Source organism: Sturnira hondurensis, unplaced genomic scaffold (genome assembly GCF_014824575.4).
Source record: "Sturnira hondurensis isolate 20B ecotype Veracruz unplaced genomic scaffold, ASM1482457v3 Scaffold0017082, whole genome shotgun sequence".
Taxonomy (NCBI): Eukaryota; Metazoa; Chordata; class Mammalia; order Chiroptera; family Phyllostomidae; genus Sturnira; species Sturnira hondurensis.
The window spans coordinates 1984665-1997530 of NW_028089713.1; the positions used below are offsets into that span (position 1 = coordinate 1984665).

Consider the following 12866-nt stretch of genomic DNA (forward strand, 5'->3'; position numbering starts at 1 on the left):
TCCCAGCGCGTATAAAAACTTATGTTTACACTATACTATGGTCTATTAAGTGTGCGGTAGCATTATGTCTAAACACAATGTACATACCTTAATGAAAAAATACTGTATTGCTGAAAACATTGCAAACCATTATCTGAGCCTTCAAGGGTCTTGCCTTGATGTTGGTGGCCACTGACTGTTGCTGAAGGCTGGGTGGCTGTGGCAATGTGTTAAAGAAGACAACAGAAAAGTGTGCCACTGTGATGCGTCCTTCCTGTCACAGCGATGTCTCTGTGACACGCGATGCCGCCTGACCGCATTCTACCCTCAGTGGAACTTCTCGCAGAGTGGGAGGCAGCCCTATCAAGCCCTGCTGCTGCTGTGACAAGGGAGCCCAGGTCCTGTTCTGACTCCTTTGTTGCCATGCCAACCGGGAGTAGATTCCATCTCAGAAAATCACCTTCTTCGCTCATCCATAAAAAGTAACTCCTCATTCATTAGTGTTATCATAAGACTGCAGCAATTCAGTCACATCTTCAGGTTCCACTTCTATTCTAGTTCTTTGCTATTTCTACTACATTTGTAGTTACTCTCTCCACTGAAGTCTTCCAAGAGGGTTGGAGTCCTCTTTCAAACTCCTGTTGATATTTTGATCTGTTCCCACAAATCATGAATGTTCTTAATTACTCCTAGGGTGGCGAATCCTTTCCAGAAAGTCTGCAATTTATCCTGTCCAGATCCACCAGAGAATCACTAATTTATGGCAGCAACAGCCTTATAAAATATATTTCTTAAATAATAAGACCTGAAGTTAAAAATCACCCCTTGGTCCCTGGACTGCAGAATGGATGCTGAGTTAGCAGCCATGAAAACAACATTCAGCGCATTGCACACCTCCATCAGAGCTCTTGGGTGACCGGGTGCACTGACAATGAGCAGTGACATTTTGAAAGGAGTCTTTCTTCTGAGCAGTAGGGCTCTAAGGTGGGCTTAAAATATTTAGTAGACCATGAGATACAGAGATGTGCTGTCATCCTGTCTTTGCTGCTCCACTTACAGAGCACAGGCAGAATAGATTCAGCATAATTCTTAACAACTCTAGGATTTTTGGAGTGATAAATCACTTCAACTTAAGTCAACGGCTGCATTAGCCCCTAATAAGAGAGTCGGCCTGTCCTTTGAAGCTCCGAAGCCAGGTATTCACTTCCTCACTCTCCTGGGAAACTCCCAGGTGTCATCTCCTTCCAATAGAAGGCTGTTTTGTCTACACTGAATATCTGTTGTTCGGCGTAGCCACCTTTTTAGCTAAAAAGGGCAACTCGCTACCTGCTGCAGCTTCTGTTGTACATCAGCACTTGCTGTTCCACACGGCACTTTTATGTTACGAGGACAAGACCTTTCCTTACACGCCATGAACCAATCTCTGCTAGCTTTATACGCTTCTTCTGCAGCTTCCTGCCCTCTCTCAGACTTCACAGAACTTAAGAGCATCAGGGTCTTTTTCTGGATTAGGCTCTGGCTTGAAGGAAGGTTGTGGCTGGTCAGCTCTTCTACCCAGACCACTGACACTTCCTCCACGTCGGCAACAAGGCTGTTTTGCTTTCTTATCATTTGTGTGTTCACTGGAGTAACACTTTGGATTTCCTTCAAGAACTTTCCTTTTCATTCACAACTTGGCTGACTGGCATGAGAGGTCAGGACGCTGCAGAAGCAGCAGCTGACGTGCCTTCCTCACTGAGCTTCATCGGTTCTACCTTTCGATTTCAAGTGAGAGACGGGAGGCTCTTCCTTTCACTTGAACACTTTGAGGCCATTGGGACGTTATCAACTGGCCCGATTTCAGCATCGCTGTGTCTGAGGGAATCAGTGCAGCAGCCAGAACACGTGCAACGTTTACCCTAAGTTTGTCATCTTATAAGGGCAAACTGGCCATCTTACAGGGGTGTGGTTTGTGGTGCCCCAAGGCGATTTCAATGGTAACATCAAAGGTCACTGATCACAGATCACCAGAACAAATACAACAATAATGAAAAAGTCTGAAATACTGCAAGAATGACCAAAATGAGACTCAGAGACACGAAGTGAGCAAATGCTGTTGGAAATTGGTGCCAACAGACTTGTTCAAGGCACGTTGTCACAGACTTTCTCTCTGTGAAAAATGCAGTATCTGTGAAGCACAGCAAGTGGAGTACAATACAGTGAGGTGCGCCTACTATAGTACACGTGAAAGTTGTTCATAGACAATCGGCCTTGTAAGTTACCACCACACACAGAAAGGTTATCACGCGAAGGGACGGATGCGTTCACTAACTGTTCCAGTGGTCATTCCACAACATACACGTGCCGCAAACCATCAGGCTGTACTTCTTAAACTTACATATGTTATACGTCCACAGTATCTCCATAAAGCTGGGGGTGGAAAGGAATGCCTGATCTTTTCCCAGCCCTTCCGCTGGGCCTGAGCCAGGGTGAGAGGGAAGGATGGACTCAGGTAACCTGGGAAGCGGGAGGGAGAAACCAGGCTAGAGAGGATCTCTTCCCAGGGCAACTGGAGGGCTTGCCTCTCCGTCTTGCTGTCAGCTTGTTCAGACTCATTCTGGTGAAGCTGCCACGGCCCGGTGCCTGCAGTGACCAGGGAGGTACATGAAACAACCTGCAGCAGCAGACTGGTGTCCCAGATAGACTCCCCTCCTCAGTCAAGGAGGTGCCATGCTCTCGTATGCTGGCCCCGCCACTCGGGAAACAGCTGGAGAAACAGCTTTATGTCTCTACACCTCAGACTTCGACCTGCTGCCTAAGGACCACACATATTTCGTGGATTAGCTGTAAGAATCACAGGAAGTGACAACTCTGAAGCGCTTAGTTCTCTGCTGGGCACACGCAGCTTGGACTCTGGGGAGTTCTAAGAACCGAAAGGAGGCAGGTTTACCAGGGTTGGTGTGGGGCACGTTGAGCGCCAAATTGGGGGTCGCCAAGGGATACAGCTTCTTGCAACTCCATCACCCATCTGCTGTGTGACCCTGACCAAGCGAGGGCCTGAGTCTCCATGCACGGAAAGAGCAGACCCTCCAGGATTCTCCCGTGGGGAGGTGGTGGTGGGAAGGTTGGGGCACTTGCCATTTTGTGTCCACAGGTAGTACTTTGCAGAGACTGACTGCTCAGTCCCCTGCCTGTGACTCTGGGAGAGCTTCAGAAATCCAGAGTCCTAGCATAGGGATGAAGCCATCTGTTTGTAAGTTCGGCTTATGGGAACTCCTCACCTACCAGCCCCAGGGATCCAAGTGGCAGGATAGTGAGTGAGGACAAGGGGCGGAAGGGAGATGAACCTTTACCGCTTCCTCGACCACCCAGTCTCATCCGCTGCCCCCTCCTCTCCAGGGGTGGGGGCCCTTATCATTAGACAGCCTGCCTGGGCTTGGTCATGAGAAACTCTCCTTGAATCCACAGTACAGAAGGTCCCTAGAATAGCTCCTCCTACAACCCTGGCCCCTCCCCGAGTGTCTGAGTGGGTGCGTGCACACACACACTCACACACTTGAGCCAGCGGGAGGGCAGCAGGGGCCTGTCCACTTCTGGGCCTACTCTGTAGTTTCTCCTGGCCTTCTCTCATCCAGGAGTGCCCACTTTTCTGGGGCAGCTCTTCTGGGTGGAGTGGGGTAGCAGGGGGCTGAGACACCTGCAGCTCTTCTCTAAGCTCTGCTAACTCCACCCCTCAGAGTCTGGCTTTGGAGAGCTCAGGGAGACTTCTTGGAAGCTGTGTTACCCTCCTACCCACCCCCCTCCCTGGACTTCTGTCACCTGGAGAGAGCCCAAGTCAACACTGGCATTATGTGAGTCCCATCTATTCCTGGAATCAGGAGGCAGGGGACAGAGCTGGTGTGCCCACTCCTCAGTACCGGATGCAAGACATCCTGATAGGAGTGTTAGCAATGTGGCAAGGGCGGGGCACAGCGAAATGCAGGGCCCAGGTGCGTGGCTGCCAGTCAATGGGTCGTTATGGATGTGCCCACAGATGTGGCTGGTGAGAGTCTGTCAGATCAGCACTGTAAGCCCCTCACTGTATGATTCTGGTGGCCCAATAATGCCCCTGCCATGGGAAGAGAATGACATGGATTTCACTTCTCCACTTCACAGTGGGAACGACAAAAGCAGCAGGAATCGGTGCCTGGTGCCCCCACAGCGGCACTGTGACAGGGCTCTATTTAATGTCTCATGTAGCCAGTCTTTTGCAAAACAATCCCTTGCCACTCTCTCCCAGCCATCATCCTTCTGATTATTCCAGACAAGAGAGGCCGAGGGATCTAGATCAGGAATGAGAAAGGCAAATAAGAACCATTCACTCACTTGGTCCCTGGAAACTCTGCTTTGGTGGGCAAGTCAAGACCACAGAGAACACTCAGACTTCCAAAAGGTACTCCCCTCTGGTCCTGCTCAGTGGGCTGCCGGCTGCCCAGGTCACTCAGCCACAGGAGGGAGACCTCACTGGGGACTCACGTCTCATGTTCCGAAGCACCAGCCTGTTTGCTCCCATTTTGGGGAAACTCAGCTCTGCATCCAGAATCCACTATTTCCCTTCCCCCAACATTCTTTGAACGTTGGTCTTAACTGTCCTCTGCCCTAAATCAGGAGAATAGAAGAAGAAGGAACAGAACTCACGATCCATAGGAATCTCAATGGCCCCTCCAAGGCCGAGGAAGCAGAGGAGGAAGGCTGTATGGACCCAGGGTGGTGGCTGCGGCCTGGCCATCTCAGCGCTGGGCGCCGCTCCCCGTTCCCCGGCCCGCGGGGTCTCTCTGCCTCCAGCTGCTCTAACTCGGCGTCTGGACAGAGCTCAGCTGTGGAAAGAAAAATGACGAGTGAGTTATTTCTTCAACTTGTGGTTTGTTCTAGCAATCCCACAGGGTTGGAAGGATGCAAGGGTCCCCGTGGTCACAGACCAATGTTCTAAAAGAAGGTTTCTTACCCTTGCATGGTTGACATTTGGGACCCAACAATTCTCTGTGCGGGGAACAGTCTTGGGTATTGCAGGGTGCGTAGCAGCATCCTGGCCTAGCAGAGGCCAGCAGAGCCCACTTCTGCCACCAATCAAAACCGTCTCTAGACATTGCCGACTTTCCCCTGCCGCACAATGTTGTAGACCGCTCTGTCTGGTTCTAGGAATTCTAGCTCGCCCCCTTGTGGCTAAGGGCAAGGGATGACCTCTGGAATGCGAGCCACAGGAGACAAAGCTTGTCTCTGGTAGCAAACACTGCCTGTTTCCTCTCCCTGCCCCCAAAGCTTGGTCAGAAGTCAACGAAGGGTAAGACCCCTCACAGTGGGGGGCAACCTAAAAGACAGACTCGATCACTTGGGAGGCCTTCATGGAAGGACTGGGTGCCCCGCCCCCCCCACTTTGACAAAGCCTAGCCTCCATGTCCCCTGGGAGAAGCACTTCCTAGCTCTAATCCAAGCCTGAATACCTGTTGGGGAGGTGGCGCAGCTCCTTGCCTTGCTAGAGCGTGTCCTGGGGAAAAATCTGGCATCACAAAGACTTCCTGATAAACCTGTGAAATCTGCTCTGCTAAGAGTGCTTTCATTCAAATGTTAAGAGTTTGAGCAGGAAACCCTAAAACTCTGTTCCTGACAGACTCTGACTCATACTAAACCCTCAGATTTCTCTGAAATGTTACCTACTGTTTGATCCTTGCCACCCTGTATTCCTGTGTATTAGAACTCAAGTAAAGGCCCCTGGAGGAAGGGGCTCACCGCCCTTTTCCCCTGAGAAACTGGCCACTGCCCACGGCCTTTTTCCTCTGGGAAAATGGCCACCTCTCCTCCACAAGCAGATCACATCATCTCAATCATGTTTACTCTCATCCGTAGTGGCTGGGGGGACTTGCGAGGAAGGTCACCCTCCCCCAGCACAAAACCACTTTGAGTTGAAAATCATTGTTCTAGAAGGAAGGGCAACTCTGGGTAGAACAGCCATGGAAACAAACAGTGGCCCGCAGGCCCAGCACCAACGAGACGCTGCGTGCCGGGCCAGTACAAAGGTGCCAATCTCGCAGCCCCTCTGAACAGGCTGAGCCAGCCCCGCTGGAGAGCCTTTGGGACAGGGGCGCACCAGTGAGATCACACCAATGCCCTCTGGTCCCAGGAAGGGGGAAGGACGAAGGGTGGGGGTGTCAGCACTGGGGATCAGGCTTCGGTAGGTGAGACTTGGCTGCCCAAAGGACTTTTTGAAGTGAATGATTTCTGCAGGTATTTGTGCAGCTAACACATGTTGTGTCCCTTTAAAGATCATGGCAGTGCCGCAGTGCCGCAGTGATGGCAGTGATGGCCCAGGAGAAGGGGTGGGGGGGGGGCGGTTGGTAGAATGAGCAACATTGTGAGAGCCTCATGTTTACACCTCAAACACAACAAACCATCCCAGAGCCTACAGGGGCCAAAAAGGGCGTCTGAGGAGCCTGGGGTGGGTCCTTCTGAGAGACAAGGTCAAGAAGGGCCTACAGCGGACCCTGAAACGAGAGCTCTGAGATCTCTGAGCTTCTGAAACACGCATCCTAAACACGGCCCAGTCTGTTGTTCTGCCATGGGGTCAAGTCAAACGGGACAATGGGAGGAGGCTCCCCAGAGTCCTTCCAGCTTTTGTGGACTAGTTGCCACCTACCAAAATGGACACACAGTTTTTGGGTTTTTTTTTCACTCCTGTTTTATCTGGTAGCAACTGGAAGCCTGCTCTCCTCTGTACACCCTCCATCTGCCCCAGATCCTGACGGAGGGTCCAGGGTGAGGAGTGGGGCTCCAGGGCCTCTCCCGGGAGACAAACTCATGCTTCTGGAGACCTGGAAGCCAGGGCAGCCCCCATGCCAGGATGTGGGGCACGCTAGAGGACTGTGACTCAGATTTCAGCTGTCTCTTTCCTGGAAGCTGGGCCCAGCACCAGCCCCAACCTCAGGATATTTCTGGACTCCAGCCACACGGTCCCTTCCCATCGCTTCCCTCTTGGTTTTGCTCACCTTTGCTTCATGACAGTTGCTGCAGGGAGACCTGGCTGGTCTCCCTGCTTCTGCTCTGGCCCCTCCGATTCATTCTCCATCCATAACCAGAGCGGTTGCTTCCAAAGTGCAAATATAAATACTATGCTACTTCCCTTCAGTCACACTCACGAACTCACTACTGCCCGAAAGTTAAAGCTGTTGACATGGCTCAGAGGCCCTGAGTGACACCTCTGCAATGTTACTCTCATCACCCTCCCCACAACGAGTGTTCTGTGCTCAGAAATATAGGGCTTCTACCAGGTCTCTTTGTGCACCACACCATGGAATGCTGATTGACTTCTGTGCAGATTAACCGCTGTCTAGAAGGCTCTCTGAATCTGACTTCTGACATTAGGATTTGCCAGTTATGACTTATGTGCCCCTTGTCTGTCCTCCTGAACACCATTTATGCCCCCTACTGCAGCACTGGTCACTTTGTATTGATTCCAAAAGCCACTCTGCACGCCCTATAAAAAGGCGCTAGAGGGGAGGTGCCTCTTCTTGGTCATTCCTAGACTCTAACAGAAGTGCCTAAAATGTAGCAGGTCCTCAAAAATACGTGATAGACGGATGAAAATGGACAAGTGACCGACTGACTGATGGAATAAACCACTGAGATGGTGTGTGGTTTTTAAAGCCGCATATTCCCCCAGAAAACCACCAGGGGGAACCGGAGAGCACAGAATTCGGACTTGAGCTGCAAAGTGGAAAGACAGCAACCAGTGGAGGAAAAAGCCTCCCTCCAACACAGGCGCCATACGGAGGAGGAGGAGGGCACAAGGGGACGGGGGCGGGTACCCTCTGTCTAAAGGGCATCATAGGAGGTGTTTGGTTCTTCCTCCTCACTCGCTACGACGGCCCTTATAGTGTCTCAGAAAGTCCGTTGCTCCTCTCTGACTCCCACACCTCCGGACCCCGACTCAGGTTACCCTGTTGAAACCTTAGCGCTGAGAGAAGCCACCCTGGCGGAAGGCTCAGCACTCCTCCAGGGAGACAGGACGGATGGTTCCAGTCTTGGCTGCGCTGTGTTCCGTTAAAGAACGGCCAAGTGCTAGGGGTGATGGGAAAGAGGAGGATACCATATCCTGGGAGTCTTGGTGGGAAAAGGAAGCCAGAAGTTATTCATTAACTAGAAACACATTGGTAGGAAAAACCTCCAATTATTTAGGGTGCTTTTAACTCCCATTTTAAAAACAGTAGAAAAAGAACATAGAGATAATCACATTTAGCTGCCTGACAAATCTCCCTGGAACCCAGTTTTCTATATGCCCCGACTGGGGATCGAACCCACAACCTTTTTGGTTTACAAGATGAGCCTCGACCAATGAAGCCACTTGGCCTGGGCCCCAATAAACTCTTAAAAGATGAAGAGAAATTAAGAATTATTTAGGTTTTCGTTTTTCAGATGAGGAAACAAGGGCCCAAAAAGGGAGAGCGATTTGCTCCAGGCCGCACAGCTGGTTAGCGAAAAAGCCAGGAGAGGGACCCAGGTCTTCTGAGATTTTCCATCTCACCTCCCTGTCCCTCAATATGCAGGGAAGTTCCTGAGTGAAGTTACTATTTAAAATAGAAATGCATTTTGGGGGAATTCCTAAAAAAACCAATTACCATATGACCCTGTATGTCTACTCCTAGCTATATGCCCCAAAGAACTAAAAACAGGTTCTCAAACAAGCACACATACACACATGTTCATACCAGCCTCAGTCACAACAGCCACATGGCGGAAACAGCCCAAATGTCCACCAAGGGAAGAATCAACTGACGGGTCACAGTGTATGCGCACCATGAAATGTTACTCAGACATGGAAAAAATGAAGTACTGGTCCACTTTATAATGCAGACGAAGCCCAAGGACACTGTGCTGAGAGAAGCCAGACACAAAATGGGGTGAATGCTCTTGTCTGCATGAAATATCCAAAGTAGGCAAACCCACAGCGACAGAACAATGACTGGTGGTCACCAGAGGAAGCAGGGAAGGGGGACGGGAGCTGCTGTGGAGCAGTGCAGGTTTCCTCCTGGAGGCTGCGATAATGTCTGGAGCTGGAGCGAGGGGACGGATGCACTCACTTGAATATACCAAACAGCCCGGAATCGGTCACTCTAAAATGGCTAGTTTTAGGATATGTGCATTTTATCTTAGTAATAAAGAAATACACAGCGTTGATCTCTAAAACGTGCTCATAAAGATAAAAGGGGGGTGAAGAGGATGGGTTATCCCACAAGGGCATCCAAGGCCCTTGGCTCTCTGAGCTGGGCCCACATAGCTTGCAATCCTTCCTCAATATTCCAAGGAAATTCTCATCCAAGTCAAAGGAAGGGAGAGTCAACAGCTCTCTGGGCACGAGGGGTCCAGGGCAGTGCAGAAAGAACCCAATGCAGACTGGGGATGGAGATGCCCTGCCTGAAGGTGCCCCAACTTCACCAAGGCCAAGTTTCCCCATTCTCATAATTGGGAAGAGAGGGGTGAGGGCAGGGGTTATCAACCAAGAGAGACTGAACTCACACTTCCAACCAAATCTTCTTGCACTACCATGTAGGATGTATGGTCCAGTCACATGGTACCATATTCTCTTCCCGGCTCTTCCACCCACAGGAGATTGTCCCTAGAGGTGGAGAAGCACAGCACCCAGTGGGGGCCAGAGGGGCCCAAATCCTTTAGGGGAATGCGATCTAACTGCAGAGCATCCTGAGGAGGAATAAGGAAACTTCCATACCCTATATGTGTGTGTGTGTGTTGGGGGGGGGTCAAGGCTGCAGGAGAGGGGGCCATGAAGGACTCTCTGGAATGCTGAAAGGGGTAAAATGTTTCTGTTTACGGGGGCCAAACTAGGATGAAAGGGGAGGAAGTTCCAGAGAGGCAGGGGCTTCTCTGAGAGGCTGGGAAGAATCATCTAACAAACACAGCCATCCTGCAATACCATTCATAAAAACAGACACTGCCCCTATACTCGACCAATACAAGGTGTGTGAAGGATCCTTTTATGGCAAATCAGACAGGTAAGAGGTGCATCGTAAGGATATAAAGTACATTACAGAAGGGTCTTGTGCAGGGAGAGAGTGGGGAAAAAACAAAGAGAAATCATGTGTAGGCTGACGGTGTACTATGAACTGGGGAATATGATTAATTCCATTCTCGAGGGGCCTCCATATCTGAGGTCCCTCCTTCCACCCTTTGTGTGAAAAGAAAAGAAAAGAAAGGGAGACAGAGAGACAGAAGAGACAGACTCCACTCCCAGTTATGTGGAGTCATGAACAAAAACGTTTTTTCTAGTGAAGTGGTGAGCTCGTCGTTTCATAGAGAACCCGGAGCAGCTGGTCAGGTGCACTACTGACAACTCGACTGCTCAGGAAGGAGGCTAGAAGCTTATCTGAATCACTTGGACACCATGGAAATACACGGATCGCTGCACCCTCACAGTTCCGGGCAGGGGTCAAATCAAGCCTGCAGATTGAGTAAAAAATGGGGAGAAATCTGAATGCCCTCCAGGGGTGTCCAACCTTTTGGTGCCTCTGGGCCACATGGGAAGAAGAGGAGTTGTCTTGAGCCACACATTAAATGTATCGTGACACGTAATCACGAAAAAGTCTCATAATGTTTTAATTAAATTCATGATTTTGTGTTGGGCCGAATTCACTGCCATCCTGGGATGCATGTGGCCTGTGGGCCACAGGTTGGACAGCTCTGCCCTGGAGTCTCTGTTACCTTACATGGGGATGGTGTCTCACACTTAGGCAACTTCCCTGAACTCTAGGCCTTTAAAATTCAGAAGGCGGTGAGAGTTTCAAATGCAAAATATCTGATATGGGACCCAGAAAAGCTTATGTGAGTTGGGTGATGATGAACCATGGGTGGGGACCAATGAGAGCCTATCAATCATGTCTGAGAGCATTGGCTGAGAAGCAAGGAGGCCTGGGTTGACTCTGCTCCCCACCTATGAAGTGGAGACCTTGTATTAAAACTTTAGAAGGTCTATATTTCTCATCTGAAAACTGCAAATAATATAGCATCTACTGCAGAGGGCTGTTGTGGTGACTTAATACACAATTCCTATCCTATAAGAAGCACTTAGCAAAGAGTTAAGGCTTATTAAGTGTTAGCTGTTGCCAATGAGTAGGCTTTGAACTTAAGGGGATAAGGAAGGTTCTGGCTACCTACAGGTCATGACCAATAACAGCAGCAAGTCTTAATAATTATCCATCCACAATCACAGCCTACCTTTCTGTTTTTCTTTTTATTGGGTCCTGGTTGCTTTCTTTCCCCAGACTTGGGGGCCTCTGGTGTTGATTCCACAAACTGTCCCTGGCAGCTAGACAAGAGGCCCACAGCCAAGCAAGCTGTTGCCATCAGAGCTCCCCACATTCCCACAGCCCCAGCCCGGGCAGGCTGCTCTGCTGGTCACAACACGTCTGAAGTGAAGGGGAAAAAAGACTGGTGGAGAATGGTGCAGCTGGGAGCTCTATGCCCCTGGAGCAGAACCCACCTTGGACTTTGGGGTGGCAGCCAGCATACCATTCATTTGATGACAGACCTGGGAGCAGGCACTACTCTAGAGAACACACACAGGGACAACAGAGGTTTCTTTGCTCTAATGGAGCTCATGTGCCAGTAGAGAAGACAGGAAATAAACATTGACTTCTGGTCAAGATGGCAGCATAGGTAAACATGGCTCAGATCCTCAAACAATCATATCAAAATTACAACTAAAATATAGAACCACCACCACTCAGAACCATGATAAATCAAGTTGAATGGAAGTCTGACAACTATGGAGTTAAAGAAACCACATCCATGCAGACTGGTAGGAGGGGTAGAGATGCAGAATGAGTGGGTCCCACACACACATGTGGTGGATAAAAATTCAAGACAGATACCTCGGGAGTGAGGAGTCCCAGCCCCACACCAGGTCCACCAGCTCATGGTTCCAGTGCCAGTAAGATAAGTCCCCAGAACTTCTGGCTGCAAAAACCAGTGGGGATTGAATATGTGGAAGAAAATTCTGGAGTCCCAAGCAGTTCCCCTTAAAGAACACACACATAGATTTCAACTCACTCCCTCTGAGCTTCACCACTGGGGTAGCAGCTTGAAAGGCACCAGTGGCATAAGGGAAGGAAATGAAGTCTCTGGAATTGAGGCGGGAGCTGGGGCAGAGCTTTCTCCCAGACAGAAAGACAGGTAGAGGCCATTGTCCCTTTTCTGCACCCTCCCCCAAACAGAGCCATAGAGCTGGCAGATGGGAGCCATACCTGAGACTCCATCAACTGTGTTAACACTGTTTGCCCCACCCTGGAGATCCCCTGAGACTCCATCCCACCAAACTGTTAACTGTGACTTTTCCATAGGAATGGCTGGTCTTGGCTCATGCTCCACAACTTCCTAAATCCTCTCAAATAAGCAACAGCCAGCTTCAGCAAGCCCCCAGCCCTTACACCTCTTGCTAAGTGGCCCCAGGCCTGGCACTAACATCAGCCAGCCTAAATTCATAGCTTGGCTTCCCCTGGGAATCTCCAAGCGTAGCACAAGTAGCAGCCATCTCAGATTGCTTCATACCTCAGTCAGGGTGGCCATAGGCAAAACACAGGTGAGGGCTGGCCTTGGCCTGCATCACCCGAGAAACCCCAGAGCCAGTGCACCCAGTGGACAACTACAGACCATGTCAGAGCACCACCACCCTGGCCCTGCATAGATGATCCTCCATGGAGGACGGAGGTTGGTAGTCAGTGGTCACAGCCAGTCTGTGCAGCTGACTGGCCTGGATAAATCCCTCCCATTGACCTACCAACAGCAACCAAGACTCAACTACAAGAGGAGGGTGTACTCAGCACACATGCAGGGCATACCTCCAGTACACAGCTTGGGTGATAGGG

The 12866-nt window shown here is 50.4% G+C and overlaps 1 protein-coding gene across 4 annotated transcripts in view; it reads right to left on the reverse strand.

Annotated features, from left to right (window-relative positions):
- The window catches only part of NFASC (neurofascin), a 198591-nt gene that overhangs the window by 74704 nt on the left and 111021 nt on the right, over nucleotides 1-12866 (reverse strand). For all 4 annotated transcript variants that reach the window (XM_037067079.1, XM_037067077.1, XM_037067076.1 and 1 more), the window contains exon 3: nucleotides 4636-4814. In XM_037067079.1, the coding sequence (XP_036922974.1) occupies nucleotides 4636-4726 (91 nt within the window). In that variant the 5' untranslated portion in view covers nucleotides 4727-4814. The remainder of the gene's footprint in view (nucleotides 1-4635; nucleotides 4815-12866) is intronic.